The 27,913-nt window shown below is 42.3% G+C and overlaps 1 protein-coding gene across 12 annotated transcripts in view; it reads right to left on the bottom strand.

The window, feature by feature from the left end:
• Nucleotides 1–27,913, bottom strand: part of ep400 (E1A binding protein p400) — a 143,910-nt gene that overhangs the window by 20,483 nt on the left and 95,514 nt on the right. For 11 of the 12 annotated variants that reach the window (XM_041202555.1, XM_041202549.1, XM_041202558.1 and 8 more), the window contains 14 exons: nt 26,348–26,509; nt 22,586–22,669; nt 21,153–21,287; nt 17,485–17,529; nt 17,243–17,396; nt 13,108–13,352; nt 11,211–11,384; nt 8,468–8,515; nt 8,222–8,358; nt 7,455–7,511; nt 5,911–5,989; nt 4,732–4,908; nt 3,478–3,526; nt 3,268–3,377 (listed from right to left, as the gene is read on the bottom strand). In XM_041202555.1, the coding sequence (XP_041058489.1) occupies nt 3,268–3,377; nt 3,478–3,526; nt 4,732–4,908; nt 5,911–5,989; nt 7,455–7,511; nt 8,222–8,358; nt 8,468–8,515; nt 11,211–11,384; nt 13,108–13,352; nt 17,243–17,396; nt 17,485–17,529; nt 21,153–21,287; nt 22,586–22,669; nt 26,348–26,509 (1,656 nt within the window). The remainder of the gene's footprint in view (nt 1–3,267; nt 3,378–3,477; nt 3,527–4,731; nt 4,909–5,910; nt 5,990–7,454; nt 7,512–8,221; nt 8,359–8,467; nt 8,516–11,210; nt 11,385–13,107; nt 13,353–17,242; nt 17,397–17,484; nt 17,530–21,152; nt 21,288–22,585; nt 22,670–26,347; nt 26,510–27,913) is intronic. The other variant, XM_041202552.1, reaches the window with a different exon arrangement.

Genomic DNA, 27,913 nt, shown 5'->3' with positions numbered 1-27,913 from the left:
GTAAAGCACTTCACATAGGGATAAAAAGAAAACAATCCAGGAATAGACTATTACATAAATGGAGGCTATTATATAAATCGAAAAAGAATAACGTGCATGAGAATGAATTACTGATGGTCAATTGAAGCTTTGCAGTAATGCATGGTCATGGTGAGTAAAGCTCACTACGGGACATATTAAAAGATCAATAGAGAGCCGAAATAGTGAGGTAATCCTATCTCTATATGAATTTCATACTTCAAATCACATGCACAGTTTTGGTCACTACAGTACAGGCAGGATATTGCAACAATTAGGAGAAAACAGAAGAGAGCAACCAGAATGATTGAAGGGATGGTGAAGTAAGATTATAAAGAGCAATTACATAGACTGGGCATGTTGACACTGGGAAATGAGATGATTTGGCAGCAGATTTTAGGATTTTAAAAAGGAACATGATAATTTAGACCATGACAAGTTGTTCCACCTTGTCCAAACAGTAGAATTAGAGGACTTGTCCTGGCTTGAACACGGGGATGGAAAATCCAAAAATATTCGGAGGAGATATTAGGGGTAATTTTTCCGGCTGTTTGGAGGCAGGGGTGCTGGTAAATCAGTGGAAAACCCTTCCTGCTGTGGCTCCTCACTCTGAGAAAATTTACCTGGGGTGCACAGTCACTGGAATCGGCAAATTGCTCATCAAGGGGGGCAGGCAATCAAAACATTTAAGACCTCAATTAGTGGTCATTTTTGGACAGGATGGCAAGTTTGCCGCACAGTCCCTTGTTGTGTCTGGAGCACGACAACATTTCGAAGGCAGCTTCCTGATGAAGATCAGAGGGGAACCACAGGTTGATGCACATGCCAGTATTTTTTTTAAAAAATTCATTCATGGGACGTGGGCTTCGCTGGCTGGACCAGCATTTATTGCCCATGAGAAGGTGGTGCTGAGCTGCCTTCTTGAACCGCTGTCGTCCATGTGGTGTAGGTAGGTGTTAGGAAGGGAGTTCCAGGATTTTGACTCCGTGACAGTGAAGGAACGGTGATATATTTTCAAGTCACAGTGATATATTTCCAAGTCAGGATGTTGAGTGGCTTGGAGGGGAGCTTCCCATCTATCTGCTGCCCCTGTCCTTCTCGATGGTAGTGATCATGAGTTAGGAAGGTGATGGCTAAGGAGCCTTGGTGAAGTCCTGCAGTGCACACTGTTGCTGCTGTGTGTCGGCGGTAGAGGCAGTGAATGTTTGTGGTGCCAATCAAGTAGGCTGCTTTGTCCCGGTGAAGCTTCCCGAGTGTTGTGGCAACTGCAATCATCCAGGTAAGTGAGGAGTATTCCATCACACTCCTGGCTTGTGCCTTGTAGATGGTGGACAGGCTTTGAGGAGTCAGGAGGTGAGTTAATCGTCACAGGATTCCAAGCCTTTGACCTGCTCTTGTAGCCACAGTGTCTTTATGGCTCGTTCAGTTCAGTTTCTGGTCAATGGTAACCCCCAGGGTGGTGATAGTGGGGGGATTCAATGGTGGTAAAGCTACTGAACGTCATGGGGCAATGGTTAGATTCTCTCTTGTTGGAGATGGTCATTGCCTGGCACTTGTTTGGCACAAATGTCACTTGCCACTTGTCAGCCCAAGCCTGGATGTTGTCCAGGTCTTGCTGCATTTGGACATGGACTGCTTCAGTTATCAGACAAGTCACGAATGATGAACATTGTGCAATCATCAGCGAACATCCTCACTTCTGACCTTATGATGGAAGGAAGGTCATTGATGAAGCAGCCGAAGATGGTCATGATCTCAAAGACTGAAATCAGTAGACAGATGGATAAACGCAGTCTTGTGGAGGTGTTTCCTCCTGTCAACTCCACAGTGATGGCCCAGACAGTTTGGGGCCTCCTTATTAAACTTGCAATCTTGGGATCCTCCATTGTGAGGCACCCTCTCAGTCTCTCTTTGCCTGAGCAGCACGTACCTCTCCCAGAGGGGATGCCAGACAGCCATACCTTTAGGCCTTCCGACTAGTCCTCCCGTTTACATGTTCTGCCTAATGTTAATGTACAGTGAACATGCAGGCGGCCAATTAGTAGGCCACCTCCCAAAAACATGCGCCAGCATGTGTGCTGCCAAGAAGCGGGCGATCTGCACCCGCAAATTGTCCCTATGTTAGTTTCCCTGATGGCAACAGGGAAATTCAGCCCTTTATCCTGAGTGAGCAAATGGTCAGTCTATGAAACAGGCACCCTAGGGAGAAGGGGAAGCAGCTGATGTTGATTCATTCAAATACAAATGAGAAAGATAAAACAACACTGTAGGATAGAGTATTCGAGTAATTTGAGTCCTGACGTGGCGAGTGGAGCATGCTGGGGGAGAACAGCTGACTTTGGACCTGTAGTCCCCAAAGCTCTCCCCCACTGGGCGTTTTCCTCGCCTCATATTTGGGTCTGTTGTAAACTCACTTAGCGAAGTTGACCATTCTGATGAGTCAACAACTCAATTTTAATTGAATCATTTAATTCTCAGAATGGGAGAGGGTGAACTTGATGGTCTTTTTTCATCTAACAATTCCTACCTGTGCGTTGTTTCCTTTCAGTCTCTCGAATTAACTGGTACGCTCACCTCTGCTTTATTAAATTCACTTTATTCATTCTGGTGTCGCAGGCAGGGCCAGCATTTATTGCCCATCCCTAATTGCCCTTGAGAAGGTGGTGAGTGAGCTGTCTTCTTGAACCGCTGCAGTCCAAGTGGTGTAGGTACACCCACAGTGCTGTTAGGGAGGGAGTTCCAGGATTTTGACCCAGCGACAGTGAACAAACAGCGCGATATTTCCAAGTGAGGATGGTGAGTGACTTGGAGGGGAAGCTTCTTTCTACATTTCCCCATCTGCATCCTTCTCTCTCACATCTTCTACACCTCTTTGTTTTTTTATTTCACTGAGAATTTCATATTCCTCCATGCCTTTCAGATCCTCTCTGGTGATGGGGAATCTCCCATGCCATTGTTTGTGGTGAGGTCAGGGGATATACTAAAGTATGACATCTTAGGTGTGACAGGAAATGAGATGCAAAATACCAACCTATCTCCCAAGGATTCACTCAACAAGGGTTGAAACATATCCTATTCCATGGACAATACAGGAGTTTTCAACGAAATGAGCAGGGCAAGTATTATAGGAAAGAAGTGTGGTAGTGACAGGAAGTCCTGCTACATTTAAGTTTTTTTTTTAAACATATACATATATTTTTTTTTTGCACTTTACAACATTGGAACAGCGAAACATATTGAAACACTTACTGTAAGAGTTCCAGGGATAACTTGTGGAGTGAGGCGTTTGTTAATAGGCTGAAACGTACTTTGCTGTACTCCTGCTGCTGTATTCACAATGACATTGCCTCCAACGGTGGCTACAATGGAAAGATAAAAATCAAGAATACGTGAATACAATCAGAAATGAGAGTTGAGCTGGGAATATCATCATGAGTTCTTTGTAAAGCGATTACTTACCAGTCTGAATGCTTGTTGTACCAGCTGCTGTTTTAATAGTTCCAGCCTGCTACAAAAACAGAAGAGAAAAATGATATTTTGCTTGGAGCAACGTAAACCCCACAAAGATCTCCACTAAATATAACAGCATTCATTGTTACACCCTAATACACCAATTAACTGAGTTAATCCCCTTACAGGCATCCTTTGGACGGGCCCCAAGCTCTGGAATTCTCTCCCTAAATCGCTCCACCTCTCTAACTGTCCTTCCTCCTTTAAGATGCTCCTTAAAACCTACCTCTTCGACTAAGTTTTTAATCACCTGTTTATAATATCTCCTTGTGTGGTTCAGTGTTTAGTTGTGTCCGTTAACGCTCCTACGACCTGTCCTAGGACAACTTGCTCTATTAAAGATGCTGCATAAGTGCCAGTTGCAATTGTTTTTAAAGTAACTGTGATCTGAAAACTTAATGAAACATGCAAAGAAAATAAACGCGTGTAGATACTAGGGCCAAACCCGAATGATATTCGGGATGCCAAATCACAATTCAATTCCGTCCACATTCCCGACCCACTGTCCAATCTAAAGACTGAGATTCACAAATTTTTCAATGTGTTTTCTTTGAAACCAAAAAGTTCCAAGAGTCAAAATAAATGCCCAAATCTATCAGTGTTTTTTTTAAAAAAAAGTGGAAAGTTCTAAGAGATAAAATAAATGCTCAGATCCAATTGATGCCCACTGTCTCATAAGGCACTAAGAAATCAAAATCTGGAAAATTTGCTTATTATTGTCACATATGCCAGGGTCTTATGCGAATGAAACAATCAAAATTAAACATTTCTAACAAAAAGCAAGGGTGCTTTAGAATTGAGGAGGTGCCTGACTCTAGCCGGTAATCCATACCTCACCCTTGAGCTCTAGCAACTGAATTCTATTTGCTCTATTTCTTATTTTCTGGTTTGTCTTTTAACAATTCTTTTTAACTAAAATGCAACAAGTTGTTGTGATCCGGAATGCACTGCCTGAAAGCAAAGTGTACGTAGATTAAATAGTAACTTTCAAAAAGGAATTGGGTAAAGGGTCGAACAGGAATACATTTTTTTGAGCAATGGGAAAGAACGGCAAAGTAGGACTAACTAGATGCCTCTATTGAAGAGGCCAAATGACCTCTCCTTCTGTACTGTACTGTTCTATTATTCCTGCCACCACACACACCCACATGCGCACAAAAAAGCCTCAATGAAGGCAGAGCAAATGAAAACAATCTCTCTTACCAGCACTGTAGTGTTGGCAACAGTGGATGCAGCAGTTTGTACGACAGCTTGAGCCTGCTGAACCACTGGAGCCTGAACCTGCGAGCCCTGTTGTTGTTGCACAGCTGGCTGAGTATTTTGCTGAGCCTGCTGTTGCTGCTGTGCCAGTTGCTGGGCTCTCTGTTGTTCTGCTAATGCCTTTATGTTCATTAAAAAAAATACAAATCATTAATGTGTGAAAATGTTAAAGCAAGTTTCACTCTAATTCATTTTAATTTCCAATTCCAGGTTTTTGATGCCTTGGTTTTCAGCAAGCATACCAACTGCTGTAAATGAAATAAAAAGACAAAAAATCTCCAAAATTGGAAATCTGAAATATGAGCAGAAAATTATGGAAAATATACAGCATGTCAATCAACAACTGTAAAGAGAAAAGACGAGTCATGACATTTCAGGGCTAGATCCATGATCAAGTGAAAGCTATATACCCAAAACATCCTGTCTGGTCTATTCTCTATACAAATAATGAATGACCCACTGTGTATTTGCAGCACTTACATTTCTGGATATTACTATTGTTAACCTGACACCATAGGCATAGTCTACATTTAATGAAAAGTTATTTCATTTAAATATAATTCTAAATTTTAAAATTAAGTTCCCACATTGCAGTGATATTTATAGCTTAATTCATATAACTGTACAATTCAATTTTTCTTGCAGTACAACAATGGCAATGCATTATCCTAACATGTACATCCAATTTGCATCTTAAAGCAAAGAAACTTAAGACAAGCTGTACAAATGCTGAACTCAACCTTGATCATACCATTCTTAAATATATCTGTTCAAAAAAATATTACCGGGCATATCTGAAAAAAATGCCCATTTTTAATTATTGACTTAAAAATACAAGACAGCAATTAATATCGACTCAGGTACACGGTGCAATAAAGTCTACCAAACAAATTATTGCAGGATATGTAATTCCACTTGTGTATTCTGATAACTTTTTAACATCTGACAAACTGCAGAGAACAAGCAATCCATATTATTGCCTCTTAAGTCTCAAGTAAAATCGATGCCAATGGCTGGCTAAAAGTTAAACTTTTAATTTTTGATAATGTTTACAATGATCATTTATTTTCCATTGCAAGATAATGTGCCATAGTATTTATATATGTTTATACAAATACTGACCTTCTTCTCTTTTGATATGCGCTCAGCTCGAAGCGTGGCGACCTGGATTGGTGGCAGAGGCTTGTCATAGTTGATTCCACTAAGGCAATAAATAAATAAATAATGTTACACGCACTCTCCGGTATTCAGATTTCCAATATTGCATGGAATAACAGAATATACGGGATAGGAACAGGCCATTCAGCCCAATCGATCCATGCTGACATTCACATTCCAATTGAAGCTCCTCGCACCTTTCCTCATTTAACTCTCATCAGCATAACCCTCAATTCCTCCTCCCTCAGATGCTTATTAGTGTTCCCTTAAATACAACTTCGCTATTTGCCTCAACTATCCCCTGTGGTAGCAAGTTCCACGTTCCTTCCAACCTCTGGGTAAAGCAGTTTCTTCTGAATACCCTAATTGATTTCTTGGTGACTATCTTTTATTGATGGATTCTAGGTTAGCTCTTCCCCACAGGTGGGGGCACTGGGAAGAATCTTACCAACTTAGCTTTTGGAGGAGAGCCCAACCCTGCTCATAGCAGGCCCTCCAACTGAGTTTTGCACGGGGCCGACCAATTAAGGCAGCGCATCCAGGAGTGGAATCCAGCTAAGTGCAGTGGGTGGGTGGGCAATCAGGAAGCCCAGAAAAGGACACCAGCAGCACATACAGTGACAGAACAGTGCATTACGGTCAGCAAATTTGCAGAAGCAGAAGGTGAAGGAAAGGCAATAGGGGAAGGGCAGCCCCATGATTCAGGGACACATCACTTGAGGTCATGGTGGAAGCTGCGAGGTCACAGAGGCAGGTGCTCATTCCTGGAGTTGGCAGGAAGCCATGAATGGAACCCCTAATGCCATGTAAACACGCAGCCTCAAAGGTCAATACAGCTGTTTATATCTTCAACTGGCCTCATTGGAAAGACATTTAAGTTTTTCTTGCTGCAAACTATCCCCAAAGTGCTCGTTTAAAGTGTTGTTCTCATCAGTGTTAATGTTACACAGTGGCTGATGCACTGAATGCTGCTTTCCCCCCTTATAGTACTGTCATGATAGCAGACTGAGCTTTGACTGCCCACTGTGCACTCACCTTCCTCACCTAATCATGTTGCAGACAGTGTGTGCAACCTGCGTGCTGTTGGAAAAGAGTCCACTGCACACGTAGAGTGGCTCTTTATTGGCTTAATTTGTCCTAACTGCCTGCACATTTCACTCATGGGGATTCCTGACCTCAATGGCAACATGTCCTTGTGAAATCTGGAGGGAGACGGGAAGATGTTGGGCCCGATGTCTATTTCTCCCCATTGTCCTGAGCCTATCCTCCTCACCCTTCCTACAGTCCGTCAAGAGCCTCAGAAAAATCCCCCTGTTCTTTGTGTCTACTCTTCCAAAACGCATCATAATTTCAAAGACTTCTATTAGATCACCAACCTGCCTTCACATTTAAGAGAAAAGAAACCCAGCCTGCTCATCCTTTCCTAAGTCAAAGTTCTGGTATCATCCATTTATAGAAAATAAATACTGAAGGAGTCAAAAAGCAAAAACTAATAAATGTTTTCAGACCTCTCTGCCAATACAGATGCGTGCTTTGGATTTTTCTGAAAGGGATTCATTCCCAGCCTAGAAAATAAAGTAAATCATTAGAGATTCCAAAGGTTGAGAAAACACAATGCAAGCACAGAAATTTCAGTTGGCAAAATTTGTACAATAAATGTTTTAACCTGTCTGCTACATTCCCTTGTGTTATATTTTTTACACTGAAATTCTCAGGGTAAAATCTCAGTTAGCAACTTTGTAGGAAGGTTGCACGCACTCGCACTCATCTGACTCAGTGGCACGAATGCTACCAACTAAGTCAGGGTCAACAATTATGGTCCGTTTACTTCAGAGACATTTGAACTATGACAGTGATGGCTAGAACAGGCATGAACACAGACACGAAACTAAATTTGTCACTGAGAAGTTAAGATGAAGGGACCCAAAATATTAATTGTTTCTTTTTGGATGTTGAATGACTTGCAATGCAGTTAGCATTGATTCATTCAGATACAAATTTGATAGACTTCTCCCAGAAAATTATATCTTAGGATATAGTATGTGGGTAATTTGAGTCATGAAGTGTGGCGATGTGCTTGGGAGGAACAGGGTAGTTGGATCAATGATTTCCAAAGCTCTCCACCACTGTCTATGTCTGTTGTAGATTAAATGATTGAGATTGACTGTAGTCATTAGTCATACATTAATGTATTGTGCAACTACCAACATTATAGAAAGTGAACTTAGGTGAACTTTATCGTCCAGCAATTCCTAATACATGGAAAAACACTTACATAGGTTTGATTGGCAGGCTTCTTTTGCCAGCTATAAGCTTCACAAGCTCAAAGTGGCTCGTGAAGAGCTGAGTATGCATAACACTCTCATCTTGTGCATAGATTTGGCTGGTTCGCAGTGGGCGACTGTTCTTGTTCTTTAAATAAAAATAAATGTCAATTTATCATTTGCATCTTATAAAAATGCATATAATATTAATTTAAAATAATATTATTGAGCAATGAATTGTAAAAGGATGAACTTACCTTATAAATGCTTTTTGTTTTTTTCTTTGGATTAGCATCATATATCAACTGAAAGTGAATGAGAGCAGAATCAACAAGCTTTCTAGTCATCTGCTCAAAGTAAAATATTAACACAGTGGACACAATTTTACAAAGTAATGAAACAGAAAGCAGGACAATACACGTTCATGTCCTATCAAAATCCTGTCACAAACTGTGGCGTTACTTTCAGAGCGAAGTAAAGCTAAACCAAATTGAACTTTTCTTAGTGGAGAATGAGGAGATGGGGGCTGTAGGGCTGGGTTGTTCCATCTATGGTCCAAGTATGCGAACTAACAAACTCTTTCTCTGCATCTTGTTGATATCAAGGCTGATTACAAAGCCTCACAATTCTAGTTTATTCTTTATCAGGGTCTCTGAACACATGAAATATTCCTTCCTCCTACAATCTTCAGGTGTTTAAAACACAAAGCTATTGGTCAGATTGATCATTGGTTTCTCAATTCTATCATTTTCTCTTTTACTTTCACGAGCCTTAGTGGTGGGGTCTTGTAGCAGAGTGGTAGTGTCCCTACCTCTGGGCCAGAAGCTCTGGGTTCAACCAGTCCCACCCCAGAGCTTGATGGCCACGCAAGGTGCATTCATAATGTGGTCAAACAGGTTAATTATCAGCCTGTAAATCCTTCCAATACATCAGAGTTGAGTAGAGTGAGGGGTGACTTGATCGAAGTATGTAAGATTCTGAATGATCTTGACAAGGTGGACGTGGAAGGGATGTTTCCTCTTTTGGGTGAGCCCAGAACTAGCGGTCACTGTTTTTAAATTAGAGGTCACCCTTTTAGGACAGAGATGAGGAGAAATGTTTTCTATCAGAGGGTTGTGCGACTTTGGAACTCTCAGCCTCAGGTGGTGGTGGAAGCAGGGTCACTGAATATTTATAAGGCAGAGGCAGATTGATTCCGTTGCCTAACAAGAATCTAAGGTTATCAGGGGTAGAAGGGCATTTAGAACTCGAAACACAAACAGATCATCCAATGATCTTGTTGAATGGCAGGCAGGCTCGAGGGCCGAATGGCTTACTTCTGCTCCTATTTCGTATATATGTATATGGTAAGAGCAAGAGAGTATATGGTAAGAGCAAGAGAGTTTCCTGGTCAGCCATACTGCAGAAGACAATGGCAAACCACTGCAGTACTTTGCCAAGCACAGCCATGGACTAATCCAATGGAAGTCCATGTTCACTAGCTCCTCTTAGGGCATGGTACTGAAGGCGGAGAAGCCTTAGGTGGTGTCCTGTACAATCTGTATATTAAAAAAGTGACGTAACATCACGATCCTACGCTGCTATTAATAAAGTTATCATATTCAAAAATGTTATATGCATAGTTGTGCAATTTATAAGCTTCCTGCAAACAGAAGTGCTGATTTAAAATTTTAGGAGTGGGTTTGTCGTATCCAAAGAAAATAAATCGCTTTCTAAAGCTCTTTATCTGTTGCAAATTAAGCCTTTAAAGGTCATCTTTCTGCTCTGTGGTTTTAACAGACATCTGCACCCACAATTTTATTCAATATTTATTGCCATTGCTAACCTGGAGAGTCAGCATTAACTAGAATTGCAGCACTTCTATTCCCATGCTACCCACTTGTCCATGTATTGCGCTTCCAGCACTTCACTCTTCTGCACGTAATGTTTGTTACGTGCGGTTTTTTTTTGTTCACTAGTGTAGGCGTTCAACAGCAATAAGCAGAATTGTTTCCCGGGCTACTCTTCTCTCTCTAAGTCAATGCACTGCGGCTTTCTTGCTGGTCCTACAGAACGCAGCAGGTTGCTTGGACTAAATCTTGTTGTTGGTCTGCAGCAGCTGCACAAATCGGAACAACGGTACTTTCAATTTTGGCGCTGCTCTTCAGCCCTGCTTCAGGTCAGGGTATGTCATTTTTGGACCAGCACTGTATTGCTAACGGGCTGCACCCTGAGTGGGAATTGGGTAGTAAAATGCAGAAACCCTCTGGACACCTTGCCGTTGTGCGCAATGTAACACTGCTACATTTCAATGAAGGTACAGAATTCATTAACACAAGGCTTTCGGACTGAGCTTCACACGAACAGTCAACACCTGTCCTGCCTCTGGAGCAAGATTCCTTTTTCCAAGGAACCTCCTATTTCGTACATATGTATAAGGTAAGAGCAAGAGAGTTTCCTGGTCAGCCATACTGCAGTATATATACAAAGTAGCGCGGATATAGACAAAGTGTGCACCTAGAATAAGCCAATTATCCAAATAGCTCTAATTTGAACCAGAAGCATCCTGCATAGTCTATTTCACAGTATATCACCGTTTCTTTAGACAGTACTTTCCAAAGTCATAGCAATTAAAGTACCAAATGACGATTCAGCCCATTGCTCCTATATTGGTGTCGGATCTTCGATTAAAGACGATAATTCTTGACCCACTGACTGCCTTTTCTCATTTTTAATTTATATGCTTCCTTTTCAAATACTTTCCCAATTCAAATGATGTAGCCTTTGCTCCAATAGCACCTTGGGGTGAATTATTTCATATTCTAATGGCCCCCAGTACATTAAAATTTGTATCTAACCTTCTCCTTTAAATAAATCTATGTATGCACTAGGCTTCAAAAACAACATATATGAACCAATAGGTGAACACAGCATACAGACTTTCAGCTCGTCCTGAATAATAAAACATTCAAACGTGTAAATGCACTGTTATCGAAGGTCTAACAGTAAAGTGGCTTTTACCTTTCCTTCTTCCCTCGGTATTATTACATTTTCGTATCTGTTGCGACACTGTTTGGGTGATCGGTAAATGCGGCTGCAGGAGTTAACTACATCGCTGACAAGATCCCAGTTCGGTGTGTGTGCCGGGGAAATGATGGCCAGGTTTAAAGGCAATTCCAGCAATTGTTTCACAGCCTATCAGCAACAAACAATAAACAAGGTGATTAAAACTGCTCCATTAGAAAGAAAGCTATGGAATCATTAACATGTTTGTTGAGGCCTTTGAGATGCAAACAACAAAACCTTCCACCACATTATGCACTATGCTAATAAGAGTCACAATGTGTTGAGGTACCGAAGGACCATTTGATCTGAGCAGTATTTTCACTCCTTTAAAAATATGGGATTGAATTTCCGCAGGAGGTTCTCCTGATTATAGAATCATCCAGTGCCGAAGGAGATTATTTGAAAAGCTGTCCAATTATTATCACTCCCCTGTTCTTTTCTCATAGCCCTGCAACTTTCTCCCCTTTAAGCATTTGTCCAATTTCTTTGGAAGTTGCAAGTTTATCAGCCTCCACCAGCTGCACATTCCAGATCATCATAACTCGTTACATAAAAATTTTCATCTCTACTCCTCCCTAGTTCTTTTGTTAAATCTGTGTCTTCTGATTACTGATCCCACTGCCAGTGGAAATTCTTACTCCCTATCTGCTATCAAAACCTTTCATTATTTTGAACTCTATTAAAATCTCCCCTTAACATTCCCTGTTTGAAGGAGGGCGGTCCCAGCATCTCCAGTCTCACCACTTACCTAATGTCCCTCATCTCTGGTACCACTCTAGTAAATCTCTCCTGCACCCTCTCTTAGCCGAGGCATCCAGCAGACAGGGTGGTACCAGAATTGGCCATAAATTCGTCAGAAGAGCGGTGGGAACCCTGCAAATGTCATATGCATCACTTCTCCAAGGCCTCTGCAGGTCTCCCATCAAATACAGTGGATTCAACCCCAAGGATTTTTAAAAATCAAATTCTATGCAGTACAGCAATTCTCCATCAGATTGTTTAGGGGGTTAGGGAGGATGACATATGGAGGATGGTATCCATGCCACCCAATGCCTTTCTCTTTCTGATGCAATGCACTTGTGCTTCACTGTTCAATTTAATTCACAAGGTGAAAGAGGATTCAGTATCAGCATCAAACACTTCCAGATCAGTGATCATACTGGGTCTCCACAATGTACCACAAACCCAGCATCAGAGCAAGACATGCAAAGTGATATCCCTCATTCATCACACTAGCTTCGCTGAGTGATGTATTAAGTTAAAAGTTTCATGCTCCGGATCCTATTGACTCTACTTACGCTCCACACACCCGTGAAACTTCACAGCAAAGAGGCCATTCTGCCCATTATGTTTACTGCCTCTTTGCTACAGCAACTCAAAATGAATCCTACTCATAGGATTGTTTCCGCATGTGCTTCTCCCATAAGCTGAAGTTAAAGTTAAATTCAATTATCTAATCCCCTTCTGAGAATAATATTCTTACAATCTGCACATTATTTTGGCAACTAGCCTTGTGTGTTGGTTAGGAAACAGCTCACCATCCATGCAGCAAAGCCATCCAGACACGACACAAACATTTTTGATATGGAAACGGAGGGAGGAATTGAGAAATAAATTTCGACCATGTTAAGTACTGATGGCCACAGGCAGTGATTTAATTCAGGTTGACATTTTTTTTTAAACTTGCATAAATGGCTAGGCCAGTCCCCAACCCTCGCAAGTAGTCCCTGACCCTCCTGTGAATTACTCAGGGCCCCATCCTTCCTCCAGCTACCCATTTTGTTCATCATGTGTGTTTTCTGACCCCCAGATGCTGCAGCAAATGTTGATCAAACATGAGTGGGAGTACTACCTGCAGCAAAGCCCAGTCCTCACTGATCAGCCACTCAGGACTGTCTGTCCCACTGTCCACGGGGGGCTTGGTCAGCGTGGGCAACGGTTTAGCGAATGACGTCTGCTGTTTCATGAACATGTTCTTCTTCTGATCTTTAGCCTCACGGCGCATCTTCAACATGCATGGTGTGGACCTGTCGAACAGTGACCGTGGCGGGGTGACTGGCTCACCATGCCGAGCTTTCTTAAATTTCTTTCCAGCAGCTGTAACAACAAAGGTCAAGCGGTCTTACTTTCCGCACATGCAAAAAAGCAATGCCAGATGAGTGTTTTTAATACAACTTGCCACCAACTATTCCTGATGTTCGAGGCAGCACCTTTCTCTGATACGAGGGTGTGTGTGCCTGTCCTCCTTCCAGAACACCAGCACAGCATCTACACAGCACAGAGACACACCATTCAACCCAATTGGTCCATGCCAATCTTTATGCTCCATGTATGCCTTTCCCCTCCCCGCCAAACCTCTTTATCTCACCCCATCAGGATATCCTTCTACTTTCTCTCTCATGTTTATCTAGCTTCCACTTAAACACATCCATACTTTTCAAATCAACCACTCCCTGTGGTAGCGAGTTCCACATTCTCACCACTTTTTGGGAAAAGAAGCTTCTCCTGAATTCCCTATTGGGTTTATTAGTAACTATCCTATATTAATGGCTCCTAGTTTTGGACTCCGCCACAAGTGGAAACATCAGTTTAACAATGATGCTGACTAGCACAAGATGCTTGCATTCTTCTTTCCTTATCTTTGCCATAGAGATCTCAGTTGGCATGGTTCATTTGGGGGGAAACGGAGGAAGCAGGGCTCGACAACAAGCTCAGTTCTTGCATGTATTTCCCACACTGATACCGCCACACTGCACTTTTACATTAAATGCACGTTATTCAATTTATCAATAAAATTGTTTTATGGATAGGCTTTTAACCATTATATATAGAAAGACGTTACGCAAAGGATAGATAACGAAGGAAGTTATGGATGCTATCAAATTGTAAGAAAGGATTTACATTGGTGCAAAGATTAGTGGTAGCCCAGAAGATGGGGAAAATTTTAGAAACCAGTAAAGGATGGCTTGAAAAAAGGGAGAAATTGGAATACGAGAGAGGGAAAGCTCCTTCAAGTATATAAAAAGGAAGAGTATAGTTAAAGCATTGGTCCCTTAAAGGATGAGACTGGGGAATTAATAATGGAAACGAGGAAATGGCAGAGACTTTGAACAAGTATTTTCTATCTGTTTCCACAGAAGAAAATGAAGATAGCATCACAAGGTAGTAGAAAATCAAGAGGCAAAAGGAATTTGAAACGATCACTGGAGGAAAAATGCGAGGAAAACTATTCAGACTAAAGGCCGACAAGTTCTGGACTTGGTGGCCTTCATCCTATAGTCTTAGTGGCTGTGGAGATAGTGGATGTATTTGGTTATAATCTTTCAAAATTCCCTAGATTCTGGAAAGATCCCAAAGGATTGGAAAATCCACAAATGTAACACTACTATACAATAAAATAGGGAGACAGAAGCAGGAAACTGTAGGCCAGTTAGTCTATCGATTTTGCAAAAGGGAAATCATGTTTGACAACTTTATTAAAGTTCTTTAAGGATGTAACAAGCTGGGTGGATAAAGAGGAAGCAGTAGATGGAGTGCATTTCAATTTCCATAAGGCATTCAATGAAGGCATTTGATGCCACATAAAGGTTACTGCACAAGATAAGAGCTCGTGGTGTTGGGGGTGATATATTAGCATAGATAGGGGGACTGGCTAACAAACAGGAAACCTGAGTAGGGATAAATGGGTCATTTTCAGGTTGGCAAACTGTAACTAGTGGAGTGATGCAGGGAACAGTGCTGGGATCTCAACAATTTACAATCTGTATTAATGACTTGGAAGGGATCCACTGTATTGTAGCCAAATTTGCCGATGATACAAAAATAGGTAGGAGAGCAAATTGTGAGGAGGTACAAAGAGCCTGCAAAGGGATATAGATAAGTTAAGTGAGTGGGCAAAAATTCGGTAGGTGATGGGAAAATGTGAGGTTGTCCACCTTGACGGGAAGAGTAGAAAAACAGAATATTATTTAAATGGACAAAGACTGCAGAACACTGTGGTAGAGTGATCTGGGTGTCCTTGTACAACGAATCACAAAAAGTTAGCAAGCAGTAACAGCAAGTAATTAGGAAGGCAAATGGAATGTCAGCATTTATTGCAAGGGGGATAGAGTTTAAAAAGTACTGAAAAGCATTGGAGATGGCACACCTGGAGTACAGTGTACAGTTTTGGGATCCTTACTTGAGGGATATTCTTGCATTGGAAGCAGTTCTGAGAAGGTTCATTGATTCCTGGGATGAAGGGGTTGTCTTATGAGGAAAGGATGAAGAGGTTGAGACTATACTCATTGGAGTTTAGAAGAATAAGAGGTGATCTTATTGAAACATAAGCTTCTGAAGGGGCTTGACAGGGTTGATGCTGAGAGAATATTTCCACTTGTAGGGGAATCTAGGACTAGAGGGCACAGTTTCAAAATAAGAGGTCTCCCATTTAACACGGAGATGAGGAGGAATTTCTTTTCTCAGAGGGTCGTTAGTCTTTGGAATTTTCTTCCATTGAAGAACCTCCAGTGGAGGTTGGGTCATTGAATATATTCAAGGCTGAGTTACATTTTTGATTGACAAGGGAGTCTAGGGTTATGGGATCCAGACAGGAATTTGGAGTTAAGGCCAAATTTAGATCAACCATGACCTTATCAAATGACGGAGCAGGCTCGGTGGGAAGAATGGCCAACTCCATTTCCCATTTCTTATGATTTTATATACAATTTTAAACTGGAAGTAGGGTGTAATATTAACCTGTGATGCTTACCGCATGCCCTTTTCCAAAGTGTGATTCATGCGTATATGTTAGCAGTTCTCTTTGACCATTTATTCTGTTCATTTGAAAGATTTCATTTATCTGCAACCAGCTGTCCAGTAGAAATGTGTGAAGTTAAGAGTCAAATTGGACCCCGATAATACGATGGGGATTGGCACCAGAGGCCATAGGCTGATGCTTAGAAGACAGACAGTATGATGACAATAGATTTAACTACACAGTGGGAGGTTAACATGTGGGATGGACTGCTCTATGCAGAAATGATTGAGGGGTGCTCATTTTTGGGACTATCGGATAGGTTGCAGTGACTCTGCTGTTTCTGTATCTTCCTATTTTCCTACACCCTTTACAAGTTGAATTTTACTCAGTTTCTTAAAGTGAGTTTAAAACTGTTTAAAGACTTACAAAAAGCGATGAAGTGCCATGACTATTTCTAACATTCACCCATACTGCTCTAATTTAGTCTATTTACTACATCTGTAGCTCAGAAGCAATGTTGAGAGTGCAATGGAATGGTGATGCTTATTGCAAGGGGAATGGAATATAAAAGTCGGGAAATTTTACTACAGCTGTAGAGGGCCTTGGTGAGATCACATCTGAAGTACTGTGTATGGTTTTGTCTCCTTATTTTAAAAAGGATATAATAGCAATTCAGAGAAGGTTCACTCGACTCATTCCTGGGATGAAGGGCTTATCTTATGAAGAAAGGTTGAACAGGGTTGGGCTTATGCCCATTGGAGTTTATAAGAATGAGAGGTGATCTTCTTGATACAGATAACATCCTGAGGGAACTTGACAGGGTGGATGCTGAGAGGATGTTTCTCTTGAGGGGAAGACTAGAACTTGGGGGCACAATTTAAGAATAAGAGGTCTGCCTTTTAAGGTGGAGATGAGGAGAATTTTTTTCTCTGAGGATTGTAGGTCTGTGGAATTCTCTTCCCCAGAAAGCACTGAAGGTTGGGTTATTAAATTTATTCAAGGCTGAGTTAGACAGATTTTTCATAGGCAAGGGAATCAAGGGTTATGGGGGGAGCAGGCAAGTGGAGTTAAGGCCACAATCAGATCAAGCTCAAAGGGGCGAATGGCCTTCTCCTGCTCCTAAATCCTATATTCCTATGTTCTAGGAAGTTAAATATGGTTCCTTTATCGATCAACATTTAAATTGAGATGCAACCGAGTAAAACATTACACTACATTCCTCCTATGTTTGGAAAGAACCTTTTCTTACCTGATGGATCCATCTTTAGTCTCTTGTGCTCCTTGCGGACGTAAACTGGGGGTAGTTTGGATTCCAGAATAGGAGTAGTGTCATACATCAGGCACATTACAGGATCCATATAGATGTCGTTGTCATCCTGGGGCGGTGTTGGAGGAGTCCAAATCTGCCACAAATCGAAATTAGTGTTACCAACTCACCCCTTAATTGCACAAATACTTGAATTCCTTTTAAAGAAGTGTGTGGAAACTCACAGGCATTATTTCAGTCTGGCCATCCTGACCTTCTTTCACATATTCCTTTACAAAAAGGAGTAAAAAAAAAAATGATTGAAATCGTCTTGCAAAGAAAACAGCACAAACCATTTCACGATTGCCTTTTCATCATCAGATTTTCTTTTTATGTCTTAGTAAATATGTAGAAGTTACAGCACAGAAACATGCCATTCAGCCCAACTGGTTCATGCTGGTGATTCTGCTTCACATGCGCCTCCTCTCACTCTTTAATATGTAACCCTATCAGCATATCCTTCTATTCCTTTCTCCCTCAAGCGCTTAGCTAACTTCACCTTAAATGCATCGATGCTATTCGCCTCAACTACTTACTGTGGTAGCAAGTCCCTCATTCTTGCTACTCACTGGGTAAAGAAATTTCTCCTGAATTCCCTATTAGATGTATTACTTACCAACACATATTTGTGATCCCTGTTTCTGGTCTCCCCCCCTCACGGACAATCACCTCAGGTTGAACACTATTTCTAAATTGATGGATGGGCATGTGGCCTGGTTCTCAGCTCTTGCCAAGTCTGCCACTCAGCCCAGTTGGCAGCATTCTTATCAGAGTCAAAAAAGGTTGAGGGTTTCAGCTCCACCTGAGGTTTTGGCACAGAATTCATGCCAATGTTCTCAGGAGGTACCAAAGGAGTGACAGAGGGATTGTCCATCCGGTGTTAGAGGCAAGCTCTGTTCCATTTTAAGGTGGCTGCCAAGAATCCAATTGTACAGCTCACATAGGAGGGATTCTACTGATGTCAACGTTTCTCCCTCAAACAATGCCACAATAAAATGGAACGACCCAGCATTCAGCCAAGCGCCGATTAGTTGGATCTTACTGTGGCTAAACTAGCCAGCACTCTTACCTACGCTTCAAAGTAGGACATTGTCTTTCAAAGCACTTTGGGACATTCCTAAGAGAGGAGCTGAGGTGCCATGTAATAAACACAAATCTTTCTGCCTACCACCTCACCAACACCACCACCCCATCCCACCTTCCACACAATTAGCTTCAGCATGGTTATTCCTTTCTGCTGGGGAAGGGATTCTGCTACTTTACTCCCTAGTGTGGATCATCCAAGGTGAGAAACAGCAAGTGTGCAACACTGGGATCCACACTGCACCAAGCCCTGCACCAGTACACCAACAAACTTCATTAAGGATCGTAAGCTTCACCAACTCACGCGTACCAGCACCCCTCTGAATCCTTCCTCCCCTCCAACCCCATCTCTTCCTCAAATCTCACCCCTTGCTGGGTATTCACAATACTCTTTGACCTTCCTCTCTCTCAGACTCTGAAAGTTCTATCCTCAGAAAAGGCCTCAGCTTCATCCACTTATGTCCCCACCTCAAAGAATTGTGTCAAGCTCAAAATTCAGAGCTCGTCTTCTGTCGCCTCAGCCTCTGTGCCCACTTCTTTGGACAGGAATCTTCCCTCTAAGTAACGGACCCTTTCGCCTGTCTCCAAAATTCTTCCTCCAACTGGACTTCTCCCTCTGGCCTCAGGCCTTCTCTACAGCTTCATTGAGAACTGCTGGCATCAGCAGTCTCAATTCCTCTACTCATCTGACGCACACCAACCTATCGTCTTCTGAACTTATGGCACACCTTTCTCTCATGTCTGACCTGACAAGGAAGCGCTCGTCAGCTGGCATCCTTATCCCTACCTAGCAAAGGCCAATTGCCAACTTTACGACTCTCCCTCCCATCTCCCCTGGGCTATGACACCATTACCAAACATCAAGCCATTACATTCAGTACTGTCGCTGACCTCATCTCCTTTGGAGATCTTCCCTCCACTGTTCCAACCTCAGTCTCCCAACCCTGTACAGCCCACTTCTACCTCCTTCCCAAAATCCATAAACAAAACTGTCCTGGTTCACATTTTGTTTCAGCCCGTTCCTGCCCCACTGAACCTCTCTCTTCCTTTCTCAGTTTTCTTTCTCCCCTTGTCCAGTCTCTTTCTTCCTATATCCATGACACTTCTAATACCCTCTACAATTCCACCATGCACTAGAAGCTCTCCAGTTCTTCCTTAAATGGAGGCTCAACCAGTTCCCATCATCCACCACCTGGTTGAACTTGTTCTAACACTGAACAATTTCACGTTCAACTCTACTCACTTCCTCCAAATAAAAGGTGTTACAATGCGAACTAACTATGTCTGTGTTTTTGTGGGATATATGGAACATTTTTTATTCCACTCAAATGCAGGCCCCCTCCCTCATCCCTTTCTCCAGTACACTGATGACTCTGGGTATCAGCACTGCTTCCTGTTCTCGCCATGAACTGGAAAATTTCATTGATTTTGTTTCCAATTTCCACCCTTCTCTAGCCTTCATCTTCATCTGGTCCATCTCCCGACTCTTCCCTTCCCTTCCTGGAATTCTGTCTCCCTTTTCAGAGACAGGCTATCAACTACCATTAACCACAAGCCCATGGACTCCCAAGGATACTTTGATGACATTTCCTTACACCTCACTTCTTGCAAGGACTCCATTCCATTTTCCCAGTTTCTCAGTCTCTGTCGCATATTCACACAATGCAAACTTCCATACTAGCACTTCCGATATGTCTTTTTCCTCAACCAAGGATTCCCCTACCCCAGTGTGGTTGACAAGGCACTCCAAGGTGTCTGATTTATTTCACACACTTCTGCTCTCACCCCATCCCTTCCTCCGGGTTCCCTGCTCCTCACCTTTCACCCTGCCCACCTCTATATTCAATGGATCAACCTCCATCATTTGAGCCACCTCCAGCCTAATGCCGCCACCAAAAATCTCCCCCTGCCCTTCTCTTTCAGTATGCTGAAGGGGGTCATTCCTTCCGTGACACCCTGGTCCACTCCTCAGTCACCCCCCACCATCCCGTCCATTTGCGACAGCATCTTTCCACGCACGCGCAGGAGATGCAACACCTGCCCTTTTACCTCCTCCCTGCTCAGCATCCAGCGCCTCAAACACTCCCTCCAAGTGAAACGATTTATTTGTATTTCTTTCAATTTACCAAACTGCATTCACTACTCTTAAGTGCAGGCGTGGTGACCACTTTGCGAAACACCTCTGTTCAGTCCACAAGTATGACCCCGAGCTCCCTATTGCTTGTCATTTTAATTCTCCACCTTGCTCCTACTTTGACCTTTCTGCCCTCAGCCTGCTACAGCATTCCAATGAGGAACAGCACCTCATCTTTCGACTTGGCACTCTACAGTCTTCTGAACTTGAGTTTAATAAATTTCAGATCGTAACCTCTGTCTTCATCTTGCTCTATATGTTTCTTTTGCCTGCTTAGTTTCTTTCTTTATCTCTTCACATTGCACTTAGATGGCTATGTATCTATTTGCCCCTCATCTGGACACATCTTTTATTTCTTTACGATATCCATTGCTCATTTCCTTTACCATGAAATGTTTTGTCATTTAATCTCTCCTGCCCGCCACCCTATCAGAAACCTTCCCTTTTGCTCCTCCAGCTCCCTCTCACCTTCTCCTGGCTTACAACCTATTACATCATTTCTGTCTTTCTGCATGAAAGGTATTTGACCCAAAACATTAATTTTGTTTCTCTCCACACTTGCTGAGTATTTTCAGCATTTTCTGTTTTTATTGTTCGTAAGGAGAGTTTTGTTCCAACATCAAGACCAAAAGGTACCTTATTGTAAGCATCCTCCCGACTGTAGGTGAACAATACATCATTTTCTTCATCCTCTAGTTGCCTCTTCCTTTCCTCCTTCAGAGAGTGCAAGTGTCCAAACTCCCACACTCGCTTGGCTGCTTTTACATGATCCTGACACAGCCAGAAATGACAGGAGTTAAAGCTGTTTGTTCCAGCACGAGAATACAGTCCTTGCACGTTTGGGAAAAATGCAACCAGCAACTTTATTTCAGATACTTTTTAATTGATTTGGCACTTCCATTGCTCAGAGCTTTAAATCGACGACATCTGCTGTGCTAATAACCTAAGTTAAAAACCCATCATGACTACACCAAATACAGCCTCCAAACCTGGAAGCTGATGTGTTCATCGAGTAGTCAGAGGTCACAGGTTCGAATTTCAGAATGTCAAGCCATGAATTTAAACTCAATCTATCCGTTTGTCAGCATGTGGCTCCAAGAGCAGCTCAGAGGCTGGGAATTCTGCAGAGGATAACTCATCTCCTGACTCTTCAAAGCCTGTTCACCATCTATCTACAAGGCACAAATGAGGTTTGTGATGAAATACTCTCCACTTGCCTGGATAAGTGCAGCTCCATCAACACATAAGAAGCTCGACGCCATCCAGGACAAAACAGCCCGCTTGACTGGCACTCCACTCACCACCACCAACATCCATTCCCCCCACCACCGATGCACAGTGGAAGCAGTGTGCACCATCTACAAGATGCACTGCAGCAACTCGCCAAGGCTGCTTCAACAGTACCTTCCAACCCCATGACCTCTACTACCTAGAAGGACAAGGGCAGCAGATAGATGGGAACACCAGCACCTGGAAGCTCCACTCCAAGTCACTCACCATCCTGACTTGGAAATATATCGCCGTTCCTTCACTGTTGCTGGGTCAAAATCCTGGAACTCCCTTCCTAACAGCACTGTCGGTGTACCTACACCACATGGACTGCAGGGGTTCAAGAAGGCAGCTCACCAACACCTTCTCAAGGGCAATTAGGGATGGGTAATAAATGCTGGCCCAGCCAGTGACACCCACATCCCGTTAACGAATAAAAAAAAACCAAGACGGTGGAAAGCCAAGGCCCGTCATTCTTCATCTGACGGTTCCAGTGTTCAGGGAAACGAAATGGTCACCCCTACCCCTTTAGCCAGTCTGGGCATACACATAACTCCAGCCCTACATTCTGTTTGATTTTGATGCCTTTCAATGGAGCAACTAAGCAAACAACTGCAAAAATAAACACTTGAGGCTCAGCACCAACATCTTTGGGCAGTGAGTGCTGCCTTGCCAACTTCACCTACATCCCGAGAACAAATGTATAAAAATAATAAGTCTCATTCGCATTGTATTAGGTGCAAAGAGCACAAGAGTTCCACAGGTAATAGACAAAGGCAAATATTCAACATCTTACTTACCTCTGGCGGTCTCTGCTCTGCAGGAGTCACAAATGCTTGAGTCAGCTCTAAGTAATTCATTGCATACTTTTCAACTGGTGTAAGCTGTGGAAATAATTATTTAGATTAGTTTAATTCAAACTGGGGAAACTAACTAAAACACTTCAGTAAAATATATAGTGCTAGCTTCACTTCACTTGGAAATGACTGGGATCGGTGTAATCTGATGTAATTCCTCTCTCCACTATTTTAATACACTTTTCCAATTTACTTCAAATAGGTTAGTGTCTCCATTAAAACCAGGGGAGAGGAGTTTGATACTAACACATTAAGGCTTCCACAATATCACTTGCAGCCTCAAGTGTTGAAAATCCATTTAAACTACAAAGAAGAATATTTCAAGTTAGCTAAAAACTTACCTTCAGAGGCACAATATAGAAAAGGGCAGTGGTGTTTTGTACTGCGGTCTTAATGGAGGAGCTATTGAATGCAGATTCATTCTACCAATTTTCTAAATGTTAATTTCTATAAACATCAGCTTGGCCTAGTGGGTAGTGCTCTCATCTCAGTCAGCAGGTTATAGGTTCAGCTCCACTTCACAGACTTGAACACAAAACCTTGATTGATACTTCAGTGAAGTACTGAGAGTGTGCTGCACTGCTCGCAGTCCTGTCTTTTTAATAAGATGTTAGACTGTCTGTTCAGCTGGACATAAAGGTTAACACGGCACTATTTAAAGAAGATGAGTACACAACATTAAACCCACATAAGTGGTCCATTTGGAAATGAACTTGCATTCATACAGTGAATAAGGTACTTCACAGAGGGACAAGGAAAAATGGAAATGGAATGCCTTAACAGAGGTGGCTGAAGACCAGGCTGGTGAAGCATAGGAAGTGGGGGGATTCAGACAGGCAGGAACCATAGGAATGAAAAGTATGGAAATAATGTCTCTAATTTCTTTGAACTGTAAGTGGGAAAGTTCCATGGAGGGATTTAAACACGGAACAGAGTTGAAAATTTGAGGCCTACGCAATTAAGCAAACAACATGTTAATTGCAAACTGGAGTATATTCTAAAGGCAAGATTTCTGTTGGTTTTAAGATTCCAGGTAGGTAAAAGACAAGTCAGAAGTATGAAAGTAAATTACAACACACAAGCAGCAAAACCACAATGAAACACAAAGGCCTTAAAATTGACTTTATTAAAAACTGTATTGGCTGATTTTGGTGCCATTCAGATGTCAAAATCAGTGAAGTGCCGCCCAGTTCTAATTTATTCATTCAGAAAAATTAGGCTATCAATTGTGACAAATCAAAGGTCTAAAAGCAGCTTCACAGGAAGAGAGCGCAAACAAATAGGATTGGCAGGCAAGCATGAAGGGCCAACAACAGTCAAAAATCATGTTCAGTGTGGCAACTGATGCCTGCCAAGTGTTCAGTGTCATTTGCAAGGTTTTTAAATAGAAACAAAATTTCCCAGTTAATTGTGCAAATCCAAAATCATTCCCATTGGTTTAGAATTTTTCTAGCACTGGGGAAGTTTTCAATTCTGTTCAAGAATTATTTGTCTGCAATCTAATCTGAACACTGCTATACAGCTATAAACAGTCTTCAGTGTCTGGCTAAAGAGTAATGCCCCAAAAAAACACTATGCCCCCAACAAAATTCAGGTTACACGGTGTTTCCATTTCTGAGGTGTGTAATTAAGCTCTGTTCAGGAGAGGGAGCTATTCGGGTTCACAGACACCAATAGGTTTCACACAATGTGCTGCTAACTGCTATCATTTGGCAACCATTACTAGTCATCATAACTTGGATCAGACTCCTCCAGGGTCACCATCAACACCTTGCCATAACCAGGTAACAGGAGGCATGTATTTCAAGTCTAGTTCTGTCTGCTTTTCCTCCCAGCTTGAAGATACATTCACATTGCCCCTCCCTTCGCCCCTCCGAGCCCATGTTCACACTTTCCCGTCTCTCTCACAGCCGCGTTCACAGTTCCCCTCCACTCCCAGAACTTGTGTTCAAAGTGCCCCCCCCCACCCGAGTCAGCGTTCGCACTGCAACCTTTTGTGTCAATGCAAAGTAGTTTTGAGTGTGTAGAATAGCCATCTAACGGGCCTAGTGAGTACAGTATAAACTCAGCCTAAAATACTGAACTCTGCTGTCAGCCACTCACTTAATCTTTTCATGAAGTTGTTACAAATTAGAAATAACTTATTGTAGTTAACTCAATCAGAGAAACAACTATCCCTGCAGCATTTTAAAAAATTCTAAGGATATAATATCCTACACTTTAACGATTGCAATGAATTTGAAAGGTTGCAGCTGATATTTAACCCAATAGATTTGCGAGGAGATTGTTCATATAAATCATTCTCTGGATTTTTAATACATATCATCAGCAATGCAAAAAAGCTCCAATAAGTTTACCTTTTAACACTCCAGTTATACAAAGTGATATTTTCAGCAAACTATCTAATGCTCATTGATGGAGTAGCCAAACTGCAGTCTGAGGATCAAAGGCAATAACACCCCACTACCACTCCCCCAAAAGGGGGGGGGGGAAAAAGAGCTGTTGTAAAATGGATAGTACATCAGCACTGAGGTTAAAATTTATTGCATTTATTTGCCTTACCTCCCCACCTTCCACCCCCCGCCCCCCCATCCCAAACCCTGATAATTTAGCTTTGAAGTCCAAGTTACTCAAACAATATCCTGGAACTACCTGACCCCCCATCGCTCCCCCCGCCGGCCAAATCCCTGCAGGGTTTACCTACACCACAAGGGCTGGAGTGGTTCACCACCTTCAAGGGTAATTTGAGATGGGCAACAAACCCTGGACTGGTCAGCAATTCTCACATGTCATGAACAAATGAAAAAAAAAAATAGTTGCACTTGCATTTCTGATTTGTCTGGTTTGAATTTGTGGGTCTGGAGGTTTGGGAAAGGACAATTCACAGCCTACATCAGAACACTAAGTCAAAAACAACTTGCAGATATGTCATAAAACATTCCAAGGTTCTTCAAAAAAAGCATTACAGAAAAATGTGACACTGTAGCCATATAAGGAGATATCAGGACAAGTGGCCAAAGGTTTGGTCAAAGAGGTCAGTTTTAAGGAGCATCTTAAAAGGAGAGAGAGAAAAAAGAGATAGAGAGAGTTTTAGGGAGGGAATTCAAGAGCTTATGGCATAGGCAACTGAAAGCAAAGCTGGTAATTGTGAGGCAAAGGAAATAAGGATGGGTAAGAGACCAGAATTGGGGGAATGCAGAGACCTCAGAGGCTGGAAGAGATTACAGAGATAGAGGGGGGAAGTGAGGCAATGGAGTGATATGAAAACAACAGTGAAAGTTTTTTAAAACTGAGACACTATTTTGAACATGGAGTGAACGTAGGTCAACGAACAAAGGGTGGACGGGTGAACTGGACTTGGTGTAAGTTAGGGTTTGGGCAGGAAAGCTTTGAGTGAATTCAAATTCACCTAAATAAATATCAGTTGCCCCAGGTATATTGGACTTAACATGACCGTAGCCTCAAGACAGCCAATGATGACAACATGCTTAGAAACTCATGATTTATGCAAATCCTTCCAAACACCACTATCCAACAAAGGTAAAGAAAAATCTTACTAGGCTATGAGGAAAGAGCAGGGGAAGAGGACCCAATTAGATCACTCTTTCAAAGAGCCAGCACAGGCATGATGGGTCAAATGGTGCTATTCGATAAACACAATTAAGAAACAAACGTTACTAAGTAAACAGGCAAAAAAAAAATCACCTGCTCAACAAGTGCAGCCAATTCGTCCAGGTATGCAGACTCTTCGTAGTTTTTACACCTGCGCTGCTCCATGGGTTTTCCAACACCTTCCCTCAGTTCTGCCCTTGCTGTCTGTCCCGATTTAGCGTGGTCACCACTTTCCTGCTCAATGCTGTTCAGAGCCTTTGCAAAACAGATTAGCGCCATTTTAATAAAAGGTTCATTTTCTATTGAAGGAGGTTCTGTTAAAAAAGGCACATGTGAATGAGTGCAGTCTTCTGTTAAACTGCTTTGGGGTGTTAGGGGCTAGGCAGGATGGCCTGTGTAACAATATAAGAAATGGAAGCAGGAATAGGCCATCTGACCTCTCAAGGTTGCTCCATCGCTCAATATGACGGCTGAGCTCCCACGTCAACTCCACTTTCTCACCCTATCCAAGTGCTTCCCACACCTTTTTCCTGATGTGACCCCACTTTAATGCCTCAGACTGTGTGTTACCCCAGAGTGAAAATTGGAGGGCGTTCCACTTTTTTTTTTAAAAAATAGGCTGTGGTTGTAGTGGGCCACAAGGAACCGATCATTAGGACATGTTGACCGACAGAGGAAAAAAAAAAATCGAACGTTTAAAAAGGCCTCACAATTGTCAAAATTTAGACCGAACTCCACGGCCATGATTTTGGCCTCTGAGCACACGACACCAAAATCTCGCCCTGCGACCCCACTCGGGGTGCGACCCAGAGTCTGGGAACCCCTTGCCCTATCCTGATTCTCCTGTGCACCTCTTACCTAGTTGTGCTGCCCTTACCTCTTGTATGTTTTGAACCCAAAGTACATTAAATTGCAGTGCATGAATACTGTATGCATACGCGCCAATTACACTCTTTTGTAAATGCCATGCAAAGAATATATCCTACAGTATACCACCAGCATGAAAATCAGTGTACCACTTTTCCCCATTGTAGAATGACGCAGTATTTACAGCACAGAAACAGACCATTCGGTCCAACGAGTCTATACTGGCGTTAGTGCTCCACACAATCCTGGCTCTACTTTCCTTTACATCCCTCCATTCCCTTTTCCCTCATGTACTTAGCTAGCTAACCCTTAAACACATCTATGAGTTTTAAAACAGTTACTGAAAATCTTCAATTTGAATTTTTTTCAAATATACCTTGCTAAACGTTTATTAATTTTCTTTCTGCTGTGTTTTTTAAAAAATATTTGGTTTCTTGAAGTAAAAGGTGGAAGAGGAGAAAAGTTGAATTACTTGTCTAAATACCCGATCTTCTATTGGGCAAGGTGGTGGAGGGGGCAAGAAGAGATGTGAGCAAATGTGACGCAAGAAAAAAAACTTTTTCACGCAACGAGTGGTTCGGGTCTGGAATGCGCTGCCTGGATGTGTGGTGGAGGCAGGTTCAATCGAGGCATCCCAGAGGGCATTAAGTGACTATTTAAATAGAAATAATGTGCGAGGGTACTGGGAAAAGGCAGGGTAATGGCACTAGGTCATAATGCTCATTTGGAGAGCCGGTGTAGACATGATGGGCCGAATAGCCTCCTTCTGTGCCGTTAGAATTCTGTGATTCT

This window comes from Carcharodon carcharias, chromosome 13 (genome assembly GCF_017639515.1).
Source record: "Carcharodon carcharias isolate sCarCar2 chromosome 13, sCarCar2.pri, whole genome shotgun sequence".
Classification (NCBI taxonomy): domain Eukaryota; kingdom Metazoa; phylum Chordata; class Chondrichthyes; order Lamniformes; family Lamnidae; genus Carcharodon; species Carcharodon carcharias.
The sequence above is the reverse complement of the archived record's forward strand: the minus strand, read 5'-3'. Positions and strand labels throughout refer to the sequence as shown.